At 39.3% G+C, this 18,862-nt stretch overlaps 1 protein-coding gene across 5 annotated transcripts in view; it reads right to left on the bottom strand.

Moving 5' to 3' along the window:
- The window catches only part of CAPN13 (calpain 13), a 163,860-nt gene that overhangs the window by 44,272 nt on the left and 100,726 nt on the right, over nt 1-18,862 (bottom strand). For 3 of the 5 annotated variants that reach the window (XM_087934618.1, XR_015743847.1, XR_015743857.1), the window contains 2 exons: nt 14,471-14,526; nt 12,383-12,436 (listed from right to left, as the gene is read on the bottom strand). In XM_087934618.1, coding sequence (XP_087790744.1) covers nt 12,410-12,436; nt 14,471-14,526 — 83 coding nt within the window. In that variant the 3' untranslated portion in view covers nt 12,383-12,409. Of the gene's footprint in view, nt 1-12,006; nt 12,156-12,382; nt 12,437-14,470; nt 14,527-18,862 lie in introns of those variants that run through there. The other 2 variants (XM_087934613.1, XM_087934624.1) reach the window with 1 other exon arrangement.

Here is an 18,862-nt window from a genome sequence, read left to right as displayed (position 1 = left end):
ATAGATGGATGGATGGATGGATGGATGGATAGAAGGAAGGAGATGAAATGAGAAGAAGGAAGGAAGGAAGGAAGGAAGGAAGGAAGGAAGGAAGGAAGGAAGGAGGAAGGAGGGAGGGAGGGAGGGAGGAGGAGGGAGGGAGGGAGGGGAGGGAGGGAGGGAGGGAGGAAGGAAGGAAGGAAGGAAGGAAGGAAGGAAGGAAGGAAGGAAGGAAGGAAGGAAGGAAGGAAGGAAGGAAGGAAGGAAATTCAATAAGGAAGCTGGCAGGAAGTTTGAAATTACTCCTTCTCCCGCTGTTTTTTGCCCACCAGTGGTCATTTTGTTTCTCTGTTTAGGTAAGGAAATATTTCTGAAACAATAACTTAATGGGTCATAGGATGTTTAGTTCTTGTTTAAAGTTGGCAAAAATGTATTATGAAAAGTCACTAGATGGCAATATTACCTCACCAAAAATGTAGGAACTTCAAGAATTATATTACGTTCCCTTTAGTTCTGTGTGAGCTAAAAATGTAAGCAGCGAATAGTGATAAACCACATAGTAGGTCCTAGCCCTCTCCATGATGCTTTCCACATATTGGGATTGGAGCTCCCAGAATTCATGCTAGTATGAGCAGTAAGAACTATTACATTTGTAGTTCCAACTAATCTAATAGCCCTCAGAGGAAGAAAATCTGATCTGTACATATGTAATTTTTATTATTCTCTTAAATAAAAAGGGCATCCTTGTTCCTGATAATGTAGACAGAGATGTGCATATGCACCTTCTATATATAGAGATCTAATGAAGAGGCAGAGATTATCTGGACAGCAGCTGTAAGCATCTTTTATCCATCTTTCAAAAATACATGAAATGTTTCATATATATATATTTCATGACATCTTTCATACATAATTGAGAAAGTCAACTGACTTCAATCATATTATGGCTAAATCTCTATATCTACAAAAAAAAATCTGGGTAAATATGCCTTCTATTACTGATGAATAAATGCAAGTGAAGATCATGCCAGCTTCTACAAACCCAAAAAGTATGATTTATTGTTTTTCAGCTTCCAGTATATCTATCTTGCCTAGAATCCAACTACAAACACCCACTTGGCCCATTACTCCAGAGAATAGGTCCCATACATAAAAGGACACCTGGTCCTGGTTCTGATCCCCAAATAAGTTGTACATCCAACATCACCATGTTAAGTACATGAATAACAAGAAAGGGCATTTTCATTTGAATAAATTGAACTGTTCCCCAGCAATTTCCATTGAAGAGTACAATTCCAAATTTTCCAAGAAAAAGAAATGGTGCTTAAACAACTATAGCTTTGGCTGGATCTTATCTTAAACCAGTGGTGTTTCCAAGTACCACAGACAAATGCCATTCCTTAGTAAACAGAAATGACATGTTGTTGTTATTGTTGTTATTATTATTCATTAAACATGAAACTCAGTCAACTGAACATTTAAAAATGTATCATAAATATCATTGTCATTATTACTATTATTATTGTTGTTGTTATTGTTGTTATTGCTATTACTATTGTTATTACTGCAGCTTGTGTCTAGTGCCTAGGAGTTCACAAACATCTATAAAATATAATTGTTCTGTTATACTGTACATTCCAATATTAGTTGCAATTATTATTGACCTGGTTTTTTTCTACCTTGGGATACTAAACACCTTTGACTTTGCTTGGAGTGGTTGATCAACAAAGCTGTCAAAATGATGGATTTTTCCTGAATTATTGCTTAATTAGTTTAGCTGAAGGTATAAATCAAGTGCAGTGCCAATTGCTTTATTCCACACACTGGCGCCCATGCTCAGCCTGCCTGTAATGAATTATTAGCTTCTGCCACAGAATAACTGTAACATACAATATCAAGCTCAAAATGAGAAAAAAAGCCCAAATGCATGCATAGAGTCCAAAAATGGGACAACTTTACCATGGATGTAACAATCTACACTTTTAATTTCATTACCCTGTTAAGGCATGGGTTTTCAGATCTGTGAGTAAACTTAAATCATGATCCAACATACATGTCACAAAAAAATATTTTGCCTTTAGTAATGGCACATCTTGACATATTTAGCCAGCACATACCACACAAAAACCAAGATGCTTTTGAAGCTTATTACAGATCTCTATAATATTATATAATTCAAGTGGGGAAAGTAGCTACTTTATGGGCAATCTTAACAAACAAATTTCAATTTAAGATTGATAAAGGTCATTAAAAACAATATTTTGCAGATTCTTATTATATAGCAACTGAGAGTTTAAGTTGCTTGAATTCTATTGGAAAGCAAAGTAATAAATTGGAAGAAACTCGATGATCTGTAGATCTTGGGGACTGAAAATGATCTTTTATCAATTCTGTGATTTGATGACCAAGTAGAGAAGGGAAACCTTAAGCTAATATAGAACTCCAAAGAAAAATAATCTCCAGGCAAATGGTTCCCCTCATTAGTTTTCCAGGCTTGGACTGAGTCCATTGATATAAAGCAATTTACAGCCTTGAGTAATTCTCAATTTCGTCATGCCATTCTCATGGGAAGGGCTGAAGTTTCATTTAGATCTGAAACTGATAAAATGCTACTGAAGACAATTTCTCATGGGTACGTGACCTGAGCAATAGTAACAGTGACATTCTAGATTTTGGGAATTCTATGAAATTTCATTCCACAGCAGTGTTTCTCAGCCTTGAGAACAAGAATTGACAATAAGAAATCTGGAATTTGAAGTCTACACATCTTCAAATTGCCAAGGTTGAAAAATACTGCTTTACAGGAAGCCAGCTTGAAGGGGATGTCATTTGATTTATAGAAATCAAATCAAATGCCCAGAATCTTCAGCTGAAGTTTCTGGACTTCAAACATGTACAAATGAATGTCCCAAAGGCACTTTTTGAAGAGGCAGCTGGACTTTCTCGTATTTCTTTGAAGACATTTCATTTCTTATCCAAGAAGCTTATCCAGAGCTTTCTGGTTTTTCTTTGAAGACATTTTGCTTCTTATTCAAGAAGCTTCTTCAGAATTCAAGAAGCTTCTTGGATAAGAAGCCAAACATCTTCAAAGAAAAACCAGAAAGTCCAGCTGCCTCTTGAAAAAACACCATTGGGACAACCATGACCTGGGACAACCATAGACATGTACAAATGACTGAAATGGACAATTTTTATTGTCTGTGGAGTGGTGATGTGGGTAATCTCTTTTTATTAGCAACAGACTACAGAAATTTCTCTCTCCCCCACCCATTCTTTTAAAACTTGTTATGGCTATTGAGGGAGGAGGTCATTTCTATTTTGAATCATGGTTAAAGTATAGAGATCTCAGGGTTCACAGTTCAGCATCTCTAATGCTCCAAACATGTGTGGGGAGGAGAGAGGAAATGAGTGGTCACCAGTAACATTATTTACTGTTGTCAGAAGGAAAGTAGGAAGGGAAACAGGGTGCTGTGATGGGACCCTAGCTCGTGAATTGGTAATGGGCTGGACTGCATTCTGTCTGAATAGGACTCAGCTTATAATAAATCCAATCTTTTGTTTTAGAACCCTTCTCTCTCCCGTCTCCTTTTCTGAACTTTAATGCCATTACAATTTAGGTTGTACAACTTCAAGTTGACACTTTGGACAAACAAAATAGGCGAACAGGCAGGAAAACTTTTGGACATAATTTATTAGTCTTTTCAGGTTTGTTTGAAATATGTGGGGATTCAGATTACATCTGTTACTGCAGCAGCAAAAAGACCGCAGGACAGGTATTAACACAGCCTAATAATCATGGAATTCTGAAACTGTTAATACCATAAACCAGGTAAGGCACTGTGTCAATCTGTGACTCGCTGCTGTAATAAAATTTTAATGCAGTGCTATAGAATTTCCTGTTTGTTTGCCTTTAAAATGAGTTGGCTATGGATTATTAAGTTCTGATTATGTAGGTAGTATATGGAACTGTCCTCTCTAGTGATTAGCTAACATACAATGGAGTAGGTTTAAAAATATTTTTATTTTTATATACTCTACGTGTTAAAGTTATCTCTCACTCTCTTTTACACATACAAATTGTTAAATTATACATGCAGGATTCTGTATCAGGGACTTGCAGACTTTAGAAATCTATTTTGTATTTAAATTGATCTCAAAGTTTCTAAAACCAGTGCAAAAGACATACAATAGTGTTTTATTAGATGCAAAGGTGTTTCGTTTAAGCACCTTCTAAGCCAAGGATTTGATTTTCAGCACCAGAACTAAACTGACTTCTAACACCTTTAATTTAAAAACCTTCTGTTACTCCAGATTTCTGGATTTGGGGGAAGGAAGTGGTGCCATTGCCTATTCTAATGTTACTAATATGTGCTCTTGGGTTTCTTACATGTGCTGCCATTTTCTGCCAGCATTGCTTTCCTTCAGCATAACTATCTGTTGGGATACTTGAAAGGTAAGGTCAAACTGACAAGAGTTCTGACAGGTTCAACTTTCAATCTATGTTGCAAGAAGGCTCACAGTTTTGTCTATCAGTTTTCTGAACACCTGGTAGACCTCTATCTAAAACAAATGCTAGGGGTTTAGGATGGACTGCTTTTGGCTGCATTCCCCTTTTGTCCCACAAATTGGTAGCTGGGTCAGTTTTAGACTCAAATCTACTTATCTTCCAGAAGACCAATAGATATTGTCAGTTGGTAACCTGTTACTTGTGTGTTCAGAAATAGATCAAGTAACAGGTTACCAGCTGACAATATGTCACCTGGGCAACCTGAATGGGACTAAATTTCTTGCCCAAGGTTCTTTATACAGTCTATTAGGAGAGTGATTACCGTGTTTCTCACAAAATAAGGCCGGGCCTTTTTTTTTTTGACCCCCCCCCCCCAAAAATGGCTAGGCCGTCTTTTTAGGGGTGACTTAATTTCCCCCCTTGCATCCTCGGGCAGGCGGGTGGCGACAGCTTGGATGTTGACCTCAGTTTTGGTGGGGCACTTCGTATCGGGAGACCTTTCACCACCATTGCTGACAGGCGGGCCCTCCTGCCCGGCGGCAGAGCTCTCGCCAAGGCAGCGAGCGCCTCCCCGCCGGACCCTCAGTTCATCCCACCAAGGCCACGCTGGAGCCGTGCAGGCTGGGCAGAGCTAGGAAAGTGAGCTGCGGGTGCACGTCTGCCTGCCAACCGAAAGAGCCAGGGAGACCTGAGCTTGGCTTCCTTCCCAAGTCCCTCCAGCCCAAACCCGAAGGGGCCACCAGGAGAGGCCGCCTGAGGCAGTGATAGCACCCACCCATCCTTGGACAGGGAGGCAAGGCGATGGCCTGCACCACGTCCTCCTCTGAGCTGAGCCCCGACGAGTGAGTGCCTCTGCCCGATGCCCTTCCCGTGCTGCTGCAGCATGTTGCTGCAGCGTTTGAAGCTGCCGGTGCATTTGGAGATGTGTGGGGATGGGGACAGGCTGGGCGATGGATGGAAAGGACAGACAGCTTTGGGATCTCTCCGCCAGACCCACTGGCCAGGGAAGCAGCGCTGCTGTCACCTCGCCTCCCTGTCCATGGACGGGTGGGTGCTATCATTGCCTCGAGCAGCCTCTCCCAGTGGCCCCTTCGGGTTCAGGCTGGAGGGACTTGGGAAGGAAGCCAAGCTCAGGTCGCCCCGGCTCTTTCAGTTGGCAGGTAGACGTGCACCCGCGGCTCGCTTTCCTGGCTCTGCCCAGCCCGCACGGCTCCACCATGGCCTTGGTGGGATGAGCTGAGGGTCTGGCGGGGAGGTGCTCGCTGCCTTGGCGAGAGCTCTGCCACCGGGTAGGAGGGCCTGCCTGTCAGCTGTGCTGGGTGCCCCAGGCAAAGCTCTTCATACTCTGTCTGGCACCAGGCAGGGCTGGCGGCTGGGCACTTCTCCCGGGGTGGGCTGAACCTGCGCTGTGGCCCTGGGAGATTCGCCTCCTCACATGGGGTTGGGCTGCCCGCTCGGGCAGGGGAGTCTTTGTTGTACCGGTAGTAGGATGTCATTTTTAAAAGAATGGACTTTGCCTTTGAAGGCGAAGGGAAGGCGGCGAGAGGAGCTCCTGAAGCCAAGTGTCTCCTCCGGGCTCTGGTTGCAGGGAGGAGCCCTGGCTGGCCACGCATGGCTGCGCCAAATGCCGTGGCGTTGCTCTAAATGCTGCGGCAACACAGGGAGAAGGGAAAGCAATGGTGGCGGAAGGTTTCCTGATACAAAGTGCCCCACCAACGCCGAGGTCAACGCAGGCAGCACCATATCTGGGTATGCAACAAAAGTACTTCCTAACGGCCAGTCCCCCTGCCACCACTACCCCATTTTGCATGTTTAATATAGGCCTTTATTTGGGGGGAGGGGCTTAATTTGATTTTATGCCTATAAAGCATGCTGAGACTTCCTATTGGGGGAGGCCATATTGTTGGAGAAACATGGTAGTGGCTTTTCTTCCATAGACTGATGACACAGGGCGGGCAGGGATACCAAGCCTGGGGGATTTACCAATTGATAAAGCCTCAAGGACATGGCCTTGTTGTTGAGTCACATTAGATCTGAGTCATCTGGACAATGCAAAATATGTCAGCATATATTTTCCTTGAACTCAAGACTAGAGAAATGCATATTAATGAGGATAGGTCCTACAGGCTGGAAATATATTTTCTGCCTGTGTTATTTTCCCTTACTCACCTTGTTCACATTTGAAAGGCAAATGAAAATCACAGTCATTGCAGCAAATTGCAGACATTCATATTTTCTTAGACCAGTGGTTTTTCCCGAAGTCGTATGACTTTCTAGTAGTGGCAAACATCTGTAGCTCAGTTATACAATGATGGTGAAGGTTCATTCTCAGAGCTTGTGAGTTGGTTTCCGAACATTTCATTATTAGGTTAGGTAACATCTTCAGCAGAGTTTAGGTAATGTCAGTGTTCTTCTGTTTATAAGGGCTTCAGATGTGGATGTGTCAAGTGAGGGTCTCATGATGGGTCAGCTGTGAGTCATCACTGAGTTTTGTGATGGGTCTTGTGATAGGGAGACTGCATCAGGTCAGGGTCATTGGGAGGTGAACTGCTAGTGGAGGGGATTGTGGGTGTTTGTTGAGAGTCAGTGCTCCCTTTGGTTGGTTATGTAGGTGTGTAGGCTGGTTATAGGTTAATGTATCTATTGATGGAATTGCTTGTGGAGTGCCAGGCTTCAATGAATTCACAATCATGGCAAGTGGTAGCGTGGCTGATGATTTTTGTGTTGCTCCAATCAAACTGGTGCTGTTTGATGTCAGTGTGGGTAAAGCTGTATGACTTCCTCCAGTAATAGTGTGAAAAGATTAGATGGAATAATTTCCATTCCTAGCTTGGGAAAAAGTCTACAAATAGAGAAGCAAATCAAGATGTCTTTTGGCCATTCCATTAGATCCAACACAAGAGGCATGCTCCAGGTCCTATCAGTGAAACATCTGGTGAGATTTCTGTCATGGAACAGGCTCCTCCTGAGATTTGCATGACTCCATGCAAATGGAGTGGTCTTTTGTAAGTGTTTGAAGGTATGAATTTCTCCTCAGTTACTGATGTTGGGATGTTAATAGTAGATGCATGTGGGAAATGTTGGTAAAGTGTTTCTATAGTGGCTTTGACTTGTTTCTTTTAAATTATAGTGTATTGTATTCTAATAATTGTTTGCTGCCCATTAGTAAATAAACAGTTACATACATTTATAAAATAAGTAAATAAAGAAATAATTCTGTTTCTCCCAGTATTGTCAACAATAATTATGTAAATAAATATTTTTCTCAGAAAAAAAATGGATTCAATGATTTCAGATGGTCTTCTCAAAATGTATTTGGGACTGGCTCCAGTCCTTTCTGTTCAACTTCCATTCCTGCTAGGACACAAATTATATTACCCACAAAGCGTATAAAAATATTTTTAGAAAATGCCTCCCAAATGTTTTTGATTCATACATTTAATTGGATAGAGTACAAAGTGAAATCCAAATTTGCAACTACATTTCAAAGGGTTATTTGAAAAACAAATGGCAGAGGGGTATCTCCATTATTCTGCAAAAACAACAGAACAAAATACATCAAGTTCCTCCCTTCCCCTTTGTGTCTCCTTAAAACTATTATAGTACAAGTTTTCATGTACTATTATAGCTCATGAAGCATATACCATAGTAAACTGCTCAACTTTAAGATATTACAATGCACTTCTTTACATTCAAAGGATTAGAGAAAGGTTAACATTTGTTTATACAGTTCTATGTGTACATTGGAAACATTTTCATACTTCATTTCCATAAGCTAAATTTGTGTTTTTCATCATCTTAAAGTCCATGCCATTTAATAGCCATATCTTTGATTTTCTTATCTAATATTTATTATATATTTATCATTGCATATTTATCTTTACATATTTAACCATGCTTTCAAGAAGTTTACATAGCGCTCTCTCTCTCTCTCTCTCTCTCGTACTCAGGGCCTAAATCACTTCATGAATTACATGAATGAACACACATTTGACACCTCTATATCTTAATCCAAGAATAGGCAATTTGATACCATTCTAATTGTTGAGTTACACCTGGAAAATGATTATGGGAGTTATAAAACATCAAGTTACTTGTATCTGTAATTTGTCTTAATTCATATACTTGTGAGTTTTGCCACTTGATCTGCATCTTAGAGAAGGTGCAGTGATTTTAGAAAAACCAAATGAAAATTCAAATTGAGATTTCCTCATCCTAGGAAAAGTGGCATCAGCTCAATTTTGTTTAAAGCAAATTATAAACAAGATTTTACTATGCCATTTTTTCAATGCATCAGAGTATTTTAAACATCCAAATAATGATTAATAATATAGCTGCCAACAGTAAGAAAAGTACCATTTCATTTCACAGTCTTTCAATTAAATATATCTAATAGCCTTAATTTTGGTGGACATCTTATTTCCTTCATCAAAATATTCAGTTAATCAAAAACTTTTTAAAAAAAAGAGTTGATACTTTTTCACAATTTGACCAAAGAATGTTCCCTCCTATTAACAACCCTTCTTATGTTACTCTGGATCATTATGAGACAAATGTGCTATTATTTATGGGGATTAAATGACCTCACTGCAAAATCCTCAAATGTAATTTCTGCCTATTAATTTCTCAAAGTTTGTTAACAGGTAATTTAAAAATTTCATTACCTGCCTAGTATATGAAAAGGATTTTATTGGAAGACATAAAAATAGTCTTTTATATCCTAACTGTTGTTCTCTTTCCTCTTTATGAGGAGGTAAGGGATTCTTATAAAAATCTCTTAACTACATAAATACCTTTCTACATTTTTATCTGCCCATTTCTATGTTATCTGCAAGAGTCAAGGGTTTCATAGGTTAAGGTTGTAAGTGCCTCATAACTCTTCCTACAGATCCAGATCATAACTTGTATAAATTCATTAAAATAAGTTTGATTTTACTCACTTTAAATAGATTTTTGAAGAAAACAATTGGCTTAAGTATTCAAATTTTGTAAATTTTCACGTTCTGCCTGCTATTTTGACTGGTCTTTCAAGGTGAATGTGATGATTTGTTTTAGTTGCCCAGCCCCATTTTAAACATGAAACACACCATCTGCAATCTTCCCATTATCCAAGATATATAGAGAATTATTCTATTGATTTTTGAACATCCTTGTTTAGTATTCTCAATAAAATTTTAAGAAATGGACACTAGAGGAAACTAAAGGGAATTAAAGATTACAAACTTGACTTACAAATACAAAATAAAGCAAAAGCAATTTTAACAATATACTTATTGAAGGACATTTTAAAAATGGATTCAACCATTTATTTTAGTAGTGCTGACAGAGACATATTCCTGTATGGAGAGTCTATGTCCAAAAATGTTATGGAAGAGGAACAACTTCTACCTGACAAGATAATGACTAAGCTGAAAGTGGATTTATAAATGACTGACTATAACAATGACATACAAAAATCTGTTACACTGGAACTACAAAAGAAACTAATTGATATCTTGATAATTTAAAAAAAATGTACAAACAATAAACCAACAGAAAGACCTGGATGATTTTTTCCCCGTTTGATTTACAGAAGAGATTTCTTGAAGTTTTGAAGAACATCTTGCAAAGGAAAGAAATCAAAAAATGAAAAAGAATGAAGTTCCACTGCAGTATTTGAATAAACTAAAGATTAAGATTGTTAGAAGTAAAAGGAGGAAATATAAGATTGGTTTATTTGATCAAGGTTAAAATATACATATTATATCTTGCGTAACCCATAATGGACCTTTGCTGATACAGGAGTTAAATGATGATACTTTATAGATTGTTTATAGATAAGAGATGGAATATGGGAAGACGAGATCACTTGCTGCATTTTAAGAGTAGGTGATAAGTTACCAAATAGTTCATAGTTGTAATGAAAGTGGGAAATTACTTCTTCACATGTTTTTCATTTCATTTCTTTTCATTTCATATTTTTACTATACTTTAATTTTTTCTTTCTTTTCTGTTTCTATTTTTCATATTCTCATTTTCCCCTTTCCTGATTTTTCTTTGTTTCCTGTACTTTCTATATTTTTTCTTTTATCTTTTTTAGTTTATATTAGTTTTTTACTATTGTATTTATAATTTTAATAAAATTACTACAAAAATACATGCACTGTTATTTATTAGTTATTAAATTATCCATTGTAACATATAATAATATTTATACTTAATAAATAGATATCAATAAATTAATAAAATAAACAATGAATAAATATTAATAAATAAATATAAATAAAAATGTTATTTTGTGAAAAGAAGAATGTGTGGATAATATGTAGAGACTAACAGAATGGAAAACAAAGAATTGGAGAAAGTCCCAAAGAATCAAGTTTATAGTTTTGAAATTTTGATAGTTTTGAAAATCAAAACTGAAAGATTATGGCATAATCTGGCCAAGATGGTCCCAGTGATTATCAGCATACTGGGACCCTTACTAAAGGATCTTGGATGACAAGATTTGCACATTGATAGTATTTCCATTTGTCAATTACTAAAGATCACATTGTTTGCATCTGCACATATACTATGACATTACATTACGACATACTAGATTCTTGTGAAGAATTCAAGCATATGAATGCCAGCACCAGTTAAAGAACTGGCAATTGTGATTTCACATTTTTGTATCTATAATAATAATGTGAAAAGCTCTTTACTGGGGAATCCATTGCTTGAATAATATAATAATAATGTGAAAAGCTTGAATAAAAACATACTCAGTAGAGTCAGCATATTTGAAGGTATTATGGACCTTCAATATTATGAATCTCAGTGCTAGATTTTTTTCCCAAGTTCTATGAAATAAAATATGATGATGATAATAAATGTAAATGTCAAAAGTTATTGAATTTAAAAACTGCATTTTTGTCATGGGAAATTTCAATGCCTTTTTTTTTAGAAAAAGGAGATATTATTGCAGGTGACTAGGCAAATCAAATATAAATACAGTCAAATAGAATGAATAAAATGATTTTAAATTTGAGAAACTATTGGATATAGTGGATTAGATAACATAAAAATAACTTGTTTTAAATATTGTCATCACAAATCTCTAGATATGTTTGGTTGATTAAACATGTGTGAAAATATGGTAAATAAAATAAGAATTTCCAGTCAAAGAAATATAATACTTTTGCTAAGATGTAAACACCATTATATCAGACCAGAAATCATTTTGTAGCACATAAGAGAATTCCACTTAAAACAAGAATCAGTTACACTTTTATTAAAATTATTTGAATGCGTGTACCATGAACCTATTAAAACTGTCTTAGAAAGTCATATTGTGATTAACAGCGTACAGCTCTTAAATCTGTAAGGGATTGCAACTTGACTCTAAGGATAATTTTAAATTAGTTTTGTGTTTGTATTGATTTCTCAAATATATGCTTTGCAATATTTGGTTTATGACAAGATCATCTAAGATTATGCAGTTTTGATAAGCAATTAGGTCTCTGGAAACGAAGTGCTAAAACACAATCAAACCAATATAAGATTAGGAATATAAATTTATTGGTTACACTGTGGTTGATGGGAACTTAGTTCAGCAAACCTGAATGGCTGCAACTTGGAAGGTTATTCTGTATCAGAGAATAACACAATCAACAACTTTCTTTTGAAACTCGGAGAAATGAGCAGTCTAAAAAAGGAAATGAGAATTAAATCCAAAATCTTTTTATTGGCAGTATTTTATTAAATGCATCAATGATCAAAAGTATACGTAGTATTTAAGGATAAAACCCCAGTTATGACCTACATGCATCAGCCTTGCCTTGCTATATTTTTAAACAAAGAATTAACAAAGGTTACAATTTCTGTACAAGCAAGAAACATGCAAGTTCTATGAATATTTGGGCAAAGTCTTACCTGTATTCAGAAAATAGTATTATCAGATTAGCAATACATGATCATGGTCATCCACTAAGACAAAAGGAGGATAAGAAGAAAAAAGAGACCACTAATTAACATTTTCAATTTTAAGAAGGGTAAAATATATGTAGACAATAAAACAGCAAGAACATACAATCCTATTTTCATTTTGGAGCTGAGATTTATTTTATGGAATGTTGGTAGAAATGAATTCCTTCAAATCTGTTAATTGTGAAAATGTTCAATTTTTTTCTGGGTTAGTGCTTTTATGTTCCCCTAAAGCAGGGGCTTGCAACCTTAAACACTCAATGAGCCATTGGGATCCATTTCCCACAGAAAAGAAAACACTGAGGGCCTCAAAACCTTTGTGGGTGTCGACAACTCAACATCACTCCCACCCAGTCACATGACACACAGCCCCGCCATGCCTACCCAGGTTTTGTGGCTTCTGGTGTTTTTGTGGGTCTTTCTCCCTCCCTCCCACCCTCTCTTTTTTGTATTTTACCTTCTGAGGCCAGGCAAGGAGTGACTGGGAAGGGAGGGCAAGGGGTAGGGCCAGCCAGTGGTGGGACCACCCAATAGGGAGCCAGAGCAGAGGGCCCAAAGAGTCGCATGTGACTCCAGAGGGTATCCCTAAAGGGTATCCTCTTTGGGGGAAAGACTTTCTTCTGCTTTCTTTACTTACTGCATATATACCTTCTGTTTTATATGACTGCAATCCCAAATCCTTGAGGCACGTTTTTCAAATAAGTGATAAAAACAATTACATGTAAAACAATCATCCTGGATTATCACAGGGATTTGGAACATTTATTTGTACTGAAGGCTGAATTGTTTTATTAAAGGTATACAGTATGTTTTAACTGGATGGCAAAAGTGTTGTTTGAGCCACCAACTTTACAGTAAATGTCAGGAACTGAATCTGGGACTTTCTACATAAAGAATAAGTCATCTATCACTGAATTCCCTGAAAACGCTGTGGAAAAAATATTGCTGAATCCATGTCTAAAAATGATAACAAAACAGAGAATGAAAAGCAAACCATTTGCTGAAATGTCTTTCTAGAATCAAGAACACCTTGGGTAGTCTGCAAAATGCTGACAAATGAATAGGTTATTTATCCCATATGTTGAATTGATTGGCTGAATCTTCACATTTTCATTCTCTCACCTTAATGAATTATCTGGTTCTGCTAATAGCACCACATAATTAATATTATTGCTAGAGCAGTATGTGTATGAAATCAGTGGAGTATTTTTGCCTGTTGAAATAATTTGGGATATTCCAGACTAGGCTCTAAATATTAATTATATCAAAGAAACTTCCACAACTGTTTTGTGGACTTCGATTTCCAGAATATTCAGCAAAAGTCAACTCCCCAGGGTCATTAGGAATCAGGCAGCATATAAATTTTGTAAATAAACATAAAGAAGCCTTGATGGTATTGCATGTAGTGGGTTGATGTTATCATATCTAGGGGAAGTTTGGATATCTAGTTCACATATAGAACTACTTTATTGATCACATAAGCCTCAATACTAAAAATAAGAACTGAAGAAGGGGAAAAAATCTTGACTCCCTCATAAGCCCAGTAATTTCATGGTGGCAATAGTGTAACTTTTCTTCTAAACTGTACTGGATTATTACAATCTTGGTGAGAGACGGATGGATTAACTGCCTCACCAGTTTTGAGTCTTCCCTGCAGTTCTTTCAAAGTAAGTTAAAAGTTTAGAAGATGGTGTGTCCCTGACTACATCAAGGATACCCTACTTCCTACTCCCAATGTTATCAGCTTTCCATAGAAGTATTAGAAACAAGGACATTTTCACCTTAGAATTTTTTCCCCTTTCAATACAAAAAGATACTGGTAAAATGTCTGTTGTAGGATTACACTCTTATAGATATGAATATTTCATTTTCCAAATTAACAAAATACCAAAATCCTACATCTCATACATACATACATTTTACTGTGAATGTTAAATTCTGTTGAGCTTATCCAATTTTTACTCTTTAGAAAATAGTTTCATTTGAGGAGAAAAGCCATTTATTCCCAAAGATAAAAACAACACACAAACTACTCACCTCATCTTCAGTAAAGCAGATACTTCCCCTATTTTTTGATAAATTGAGGAATGCCTCTGTTTGATAGAAAACAAAAATATTTTGAGGATGGTAAAGAAGACAATGCAGTTTTGATTTACTGTAAATTCAGTCAACTTTTGAAAAAATACAAGAACTATAGATTAAAAACAAGTATGCAAGTATAAAACTTCAAAACTATTTTTTCAATAAAAATAATTGAAAAACTGTATAGAGTAATCCCACTCAGTGTGATCCTGCCCCCTGGAGATGTTTATTTTCAGTTGTATGGGTCGGAGAATCCAAAGCGTGGGCTGTCTTCTGCTTCCTTGCTTAAAAACAGAGTCAGTCAAAGTTTAGTCCAGCCCCTTTTCCATTGAGAACTGTTTCCCAAGGGTGGAAAAGGAGCCAGAGAAGAATGAAAATTCCCGCACTCCAACAGGCAAACCAATGAAAGTGAAGTATCAGGAAAGGAGTGCAACACTAGAGGGCACTGAAGATCATCCTTTTCAGCCTGCTCTTTGTGTGAACGAAGGATTGAGTGAAACAGAAAGACAATGCTCTCAGGCATGCAATGAAGAGCTCTCCCCCAAGAGAAAGAGATTTTCTATGGAGTCTAGCTCTTCCTCCACAGCATCGGAAGTCAGGGAACAGTCCTTTAAAGTGGAAATGAGGGCTATGATGAAAGCAATGATGGCAGAATTCAGGGACAGTCAGGGTAACAGACCCAGCCTGATACATAATGAGAGGAGACATCATCATCATTCTACTCAAGCAGGAGGAGTAAGGGAGGAACTGTCTTCCAGGGAGATAGTTCCAGTAGATCAGACACTCACAGTGAGGCCTCTATTTCAAGACAGGAAGAATACAGGGAGTCAGCTTTCTCAGATGATGAAATTAATGAACCAGAAACTCCAATGTTCACAGGTCTATTTCGTCACCAGCTGTTTAAGATGCTGCTGGGGAAGGCTAAGATAGCAACAGGCCTGGGGAGAATCACAGGGACAGAAGGGTCTGAGTTAGAACCAGCTGATCCCAAAGATAGATTTTTTGCTAGAACCAAGGTTGAAAGTGAATCCATATCTTCACCTGAATTGTTCAGGGAAGTGGTGGAAGGTCAGTTGGACAGATCAGTTATTTTCCCAATGCCAGGGGGGAATTAGAGGAAATTTTATAATGTGAAACTAGTGGACCTATTCCCAGTTCCCATGATAGACAGCCCTGTGGCAGCCTCCACATCTGCTACAGTGTTGGCTAAGGAAGTTGAGGATGGTCTAAAAGGGGAGGATAAGAAAACAGAATAGACCCTACAAAAAGTTCACCAGGCTGCAGCATGGGTGGTAAAGGCAAAGTCCACAGCATCATTTTTCAGCAGAGCAGTCCTGATATGGATTGAACGGATGCAGGAAAGGATGCAACCTGGTGATCTTCGATTGCAACAGGATTTGAACAAAATAACTTCTGCAACAGAGTTCATAGCAGACACCACACTTAATGGGGCCAAGTATGCAACTAAGGCCATCACAGCTTCAGTGGCTGCAAGGTGACTTGTTTGGCTCTGCCACTGGCAGGCAGATCTGAAACATAAATGGAAACTGGCATCAGCTCCAGTTAAAGGGGACAAACTTTTTGGTGAGGCCATTGAGCCATTACTGATTGAAACCAAGGACAAGAGGTAGGTCTTACCCAGGAAACTTGGTCAGGCAGATGGGTGACCTTCTCCATATCCACTGCAACAGACCTTTCCTATCTCGGGGTGTGGCTTCAGCCACTCCCTGTACACACAGACAGTACACACAGACCCCTACTAGACATACAGATAGGTCAGGATTTAGAGATGGGGTGGACAACGGTCCCAGGGAAGGCACCCCTTCTGGAGTTTGACCAGCAGGGCCTTCTGGAATACAAAGTGATGGCCGGAACAATGCGCCCATCAGTGGGAGGCTGGGCCTATTCACTGACCGATGGGCATCAAGTACAATGGACAAGTGGGTCCTAGACACATTAAGAAAAGGCCCAGTTCTGGAATTCATCTCCATACCCCCGAGCTCATTCAGAAGATGCCCAATGCCAAGGGACAGAACCAAAAGGGTAATTATGGGAACAGCAGTTCAACATCTGCTAGACGTTCGGTACAAGTGGTACCAGAGAACGAACAGGGACAAGGGTTCTATTCAAACCGGTTTGTTGTGCAGAAGGCATCAGGGGGGTGGAGACCAATTTTGGATCTCAAATTACTTAACAGGCACATAGTATACAGGAGATTCAAGATGCAGTCTCTGCAAGCTATAATAGGGAGCATACGGGAGGGGGATGTCCTGACATCAGTAGACCTCACAGATGCTTACCTACACATTCCTATTACCAGGAGGCATTAGAAGTTCCTGCGGTTTTGTTACACAGGGAGAAACTACCACTACAGGGCTCTTCCATTCGGCCTGTCCTCAGTGCCGAGAACTTTAACCAAGGTCCTGGCAGCAATAGCAGCCTTCCTCAGGACAAAGCCCATATGGGTCCAATGCTACTTAGATGACATATTAATACAGTCAACATTGACTCTAAGAGCACAGAGTGATCTAGAAACCATGATACGGACATTACAGGAGCATGGCTTTTCGTTGAATTTTGAAAAGAGCAACTTAGAACCGACCAGGCAATTACAACACTTAGGAGCTGTAATAGACACCAACTCCTGAGAAGTTTACCTGTCACAGGAAAGGCAGGACAGCATAAGGTCATCAATAAATCAAGTGAACACAGCTCCGGGGGTGTCCCTGGACTTGCTGTCACAAATACTAGGAAAGATGATATCGTGCATCTCGATAGTACCTTGGGCCAGGCTGCATGCAAGGACATTGCAGTGGTTCCTATTACCTTACCAGAGAGCAGGCAAAGGCAATACAGGAACCAAGGTACGAGTTCCCCCCCCAAGAGTGAATCAGTCACTCCAGTGGTGGAGATCACCCACAGTGACAAGGGGATATGGGTTCAAGGAACCCATCCAACTGACTATCATAACAGATGCAAGTTTAGTAGGCTGGGGAGCCCACTGTCAGAGCCAGATTACACAAGGTCTGTGGTCTCAGTCAGACCTCAAGAACAACATCAACTGGTTGGAGCTCAGGGCATCTCACCTGGCTCTAAGGGCCTTCAGGTCAGTGATAGTGAGACAGCATGTGTTGATCCTGACAGACAACATGACCGCCAAGGCTCATATCAACAGGCAGGGGAGTACTCACTCCCTAGCGCTCATGCAAGAAGCAGAGCGATTGGGCCACTGGCCAGGGACGCACATTCTATCAATCAGGATGGAACACATATTGGGAGTGGAAAACATTCAGGCAGATTGGCTCAGCAGAACAATGGTCGACCACTCAGAGTGGCACTTATACCTGGACCTGTTCAGGGAACTGTCGCAGATTCGGGAGAGCAGTCCTGGACCTGTTTGCGATGCCAGCAAATGCACAACTCTTGAGATTCTACTTGAGATTCCCAACACAGGAAGCGGAAGGAACCAATGCGCTCCAAGGAGCATGGCCAAGGGGTTTGCTCTACACATTCCCCCCACTCCCCTTGATACCAAAGGTAATCAAGAAAGTGATAGAAGAGGGGGAGGAGATCTTAATGGTAGCATCTCACTGACCCAGGAGGTTTTGGTATGTGGATCTGGTAGATCTGTCGGTATCCAGACCATGGAGAATTCCCCCAGACAAGGTAGAACTGAGTCAGGGAGCCATATGACACCCAGAGCCACAATGGCTGCAACTAACCATATGGCACTTGAGAGGACCATGCTAAAGCATTTAGAGTGCTCAGACCAGGTAATACAGACACTCCAGGCATCCAGGAGACCATCAACCAACAGAATTTATGATGCTACTTGGAGAGCATTTGGAACCTGGTGTTCCAAGAAACAAATAGATCCAACCACAGTGTTAGTTACTCAAGTGTTGGATTTCCTCCAGGAAGGCCTGGAGAAGGGTTTAATCCCTAACACCTTAAGGAGGCAGGTAGCAGCGACAGCTTCAGTGTTGGGTTGTGGGACCTTGGAGTCCCTCTCACAACACCCCCTAATCTGCACATTCATCAGGGGAGCAACCAATCTAAAGCCACCAGTGAAACACAGGTACCCTACTTGGGACTTGACAAGGGTGCTAAGGGGTAGTATTAACATTAGACCCGACCTTTATCCCAAAGATCAATTCTACATTCCATAGAGCACAAGAGTTAGTACTACCAGACTTCTGCCCAGAACCGGTCCATAGCCTAGAAAGGAAGTGGCACTCCTTGAATGTTAGGAGAGCTATACGCATTTATATTAAGAGAAAAGGCCCATTAGAAAAATGGAAGCATTGTTCGTTTCATTTAGACGAGTTCATTGGGACAAAGGGTTTC

This window comes from Pseudonaja textilis, chromosome 1 (genome assembly GCF_049901715.1).
Source record: "Pseudonaja textilis isolate UNSWEBS1 chromosome 1, rPseTex1.2, whole genome shotgun sequence".
Classification (NCBI taxonomy): Eukaryota; Metazoa; Chordata; class Lepidosauria; order Squamata; family Elapidae; genus Pseudonaja; species Pseudonaja textilis.
This window is presented reverse-complemented; position numbering and strand designations above follow the sequence as displayed.